The sequence below is a fragment of the Sesamum indicum genome, linkage group LG6, assembly GCF_000512975.1.
Source record: "Sesamum indicum cultivar Zhongzhi No. 13 linkage group LG6, S_indicum_v1.0, whole genome shotgun sequence".
In the NCBI taxonomy this organism is placed as follows: Eukaryota; Viridiplantae; Streptophyta; class Magnoliopsida; order Lamiales; family Pedaliaceae; genus Sesamum; species Sesamum indicum.
In genome coordinates, this window is record NC_026150.1 from 22,087,496 (window position 1) to 22,090,764 (window position 3,269).

At 35.7% G+C, this 3,269-nt stretch overlaps 1 protein-coding gene across 1 annotated transcript in view; it reads right to left on the reverse strand.

Annotated features, from left to right (window-relative positions):
• LOC105165464 (probable LRR receptor-like serine/threonine-protein kinase At1g53440) overlaps positions 1-3,092 on the reverse strand; it is a gene marked incomplete in the record, with an annotated part of 10,106 nt that extends 7,014 nt beyond the window's left edge. Inside the window, 3 exon segments of the mRNA XM_011084485.2 lie at positions 354-425; positions 1,105-1,279; positions 2,617-3,092. Coding sequence (XP_011082787.1) covers positions 354-425; positions 1,105-1,279; positions 2,617-2,737 — 368 coding nt within the window.

The window sequence follows — 3,269 nt, forward strand, 5'->3', positions numbered from 1 at the left end:
TCAGGTAATTTCGAGAGAGATCTCTGGAATGGGAAATAACTAGAATCAAGTCTTCTCTTTCAATAAAAACTTGTGCAATCAGGGTTTTAGGATACATTCAGTCAACACTTGCCCTTTGTACAAGATGCACTAACGGCAGTTAAACATCAAAATCTATGTGTCCCATATTCAGAGAAGTGATTTCAAAACTGTAAACTCTTTCTCATCATTGTCAAACTATTTTGTTAACTTCAGATAAGAGGAGTTTTAGAACAACACTGGTCGAACGTCTTCCGTTTGTAGAGCAGTACTCTAACATAATGATGTTGAAACATGAAAAGTTCGTAAATGACCGTGCAAAAGTCGAAACTTACATCTCTTGCAGATGACTAAGATTTGCAAATTCCGCAGGCAAACTTCCAGTTAAATTGAGACCCTTCAACTGGCTGCACATGAAAAAAAGAGGATCGCGTTTAAGATATAAATGATAAAATTGCAAAATCTAGCTGGATACTTTCTTTCCAAGAAGAGAGTTCCTAGCACCAGAAAAAAAATCCTGGAAAACTAGGTCAATCATGTTAGGATAATGAGGGTTGAGTTTCTTATCTAGCAATCTAAACAAGTGCCTTTTGCTTTAATCTACATACAATGTCCATGCACAAATGATTACACTGTTAAAGCATGAAGAACCAAAACAAAGTAATCCTATTCGATTGCTAAACATAGAAAACCTCTTTTATGGTGCCAATTTAAGCTTACAATATAGAATCGACTAAGGGCTGAGAGCACACGAAATGAGGTCTACGTGTTAAATATGAAAGCTGCAAATTTGAACTGGATGCAGTAAAATTGATGAACGAATTTTGCTAAATTTCATTCTGTATTTCACCAAGTATTTGCGAAGCTAGTCAGATTCATCAATATATATATAATTGATTGCAGAACAACCATACTATGAATATAGATATGAATGGGTCACCTCAATGGACATTTACTTGCATAAGGACTGAACATTACTTCTTAACAGATACAAAAGACTAGCATGTATTATCTGGTCTAAGTTTTCTTATTTATTGCTACAGGAAATTAGCAATAAAAATTAATGATAGAAGTATAAGAGCATACATGTTGGTAACGTGGCATACAGTGCTGCTATTAAAGGAACAATCACAATTGACACCGCTGTATATTTCATCAGACCAAAAGGTCAAGTTAAATCCATTAGCCCCAATGCAAGAGCTTTGATTAACATTCCAGTATTTGTTCTGTAGCTTTGACGATATTGTCTGAAGAACTAGAACTGTAACAAGAAGAATAGATTAAGATCAGAAGTATAGTAGGCATCAATATTACATTAAAGGGACTGGCAAAAGCCAACACTTTTTAACTGTTCACTTGTTTCCTTGACGACAGAACATTTGTTCTAGAAGATGAAACTTTGATTATTGAAAAGATAACAACATGAAGTAGGAAGAAATCGATGTGTTTCAAGACTAAGTAATGTAACATACTACCTTCTTTATGCAACCACAAGAACCAATGTGTTTCAATAAAAATATCAAGACTCAATCTGAAAGGTCATATATAATATGGCATAACATCACTCTCCTGGAAAACAGTGCATATCACCGTGATTCCTTTATTGTTTCAATTGTCAAGTAAACAAGCAATAACTTTCTTCTATCCTGTTGTAATTATTTTATTAATTTATTCTTTTTGAGAAGTGCATTTGAGTATTAGAGAGTGTTCTTGACCCCTTCACCTCTTAAGCATGCCCTTAACATGCCGAGATCAGCGTTATCATCTCTGCCAAATATATGGTTAAGCCACCAGATAATTGTACTTTCTACTCCAGTATAAATTTCTTTTCTCAACGCATCTGATACAACGTGAACTCCATTATTTAATTTATGCCATTAGATTGATTCATAATTTCACACATGTTCGTGTAAACATAGATATCAGGGCCGTTGAATATAGAAGGTTAATCCGCTTTACAAGCTCAATCTTCTATCTGTACTGGTCGTTCAATGGAGACACAAATTATTAGTGCACAATGCCGCCAAAACTGAATGATTATATGCAATCCCAAAAGACAGATTGATTTCAGTAACTAGAAGACAAGCCAAAAGGAGATATTTGTATTAGAATATATACAAGTGTAGTGACTCAAAAATTACCCAGACTGGGCCCTGGTCTTGAAAAGTCAAAACCCCTCATTTTCAAGATCTATAGCACACCCATCTCTTGATCCACACCATATGTGTTGTTTCTTAATCTTATCATGGCTAATATAATACAACTGAACAATAAAACCATCTCAAAACACACTGCAATAATCTCCATGTGATGGTAGAGGTAAAGCCAACAGCCCAGTTGAACCAGAAAATCAGAGAAACACCACTCATCACACATCAATCCTACATTAAAACATGCGAGCAACGAAAGACATACAAAGAACGCAAAAATTAAGTAAAATATATCCCAAAATTCCAGCTTCAGTTTCAGTAGTCACTAAAACGGTTAAGTCTCAGAGTTAATAAACGGCAGAACAAGAGAAATTCTTTGAGTATTTCTCCGTTTTCCTTTCTCTCCATTTTCTACCACATGGACAAGAATTGCTTCAGATAAGTGTACCTTCATCTTCAGGCAGAAGCTGAGCAGCAGATGTCAAAACCAAAATTGCATATACGCTTGCAAGAATGAATCTTTTCACAAAATTTGCAGAGGCCAATTTGGCAAGAAAAAACTCCATCATCAACAAAAACGAAAAGAAACAAAATCTTCTCCGGTCTGGTCCAGACAAACGAAACTCTTTCACGCAGCCGCTCGTAATACACGAACTGTCAACACATAAATATCTCTGAGTGCATTTCTGCGCGTGTCTGAGTCTTAATGCAAGTAGGAAAAAGCAGTTTACACCAAGTACAAAGAAAAAAAGCAGAGAATCAGTTCCTGAAGAGGAAAGAAAATGGTAGTTAGAATGAATGGCGGGACGAAAGAGGAAATGCAGCAACAGTTGGAGAGTGGGTTTTATTTCAAAGATGAAACAGAGGAGACGGATTTTGAATGGATCAGTTCAAGGGGTCAATTCAAATTTGTGGATTTCATACGGGGCCGAAAGTAAATAACAAAAAATTATGGGCGAAAAGTGTCTCTTTTTTGCTTTTCCTTACAAACAAAAGGATTTGTCAGAGCCATCTAAATCTGTTTTTTCCCGTCAAAACTCGTCCAAACATTCTAACATATATTCATTAGTAAAAAAATGCAATTTAACCCCCCCCCCCCCC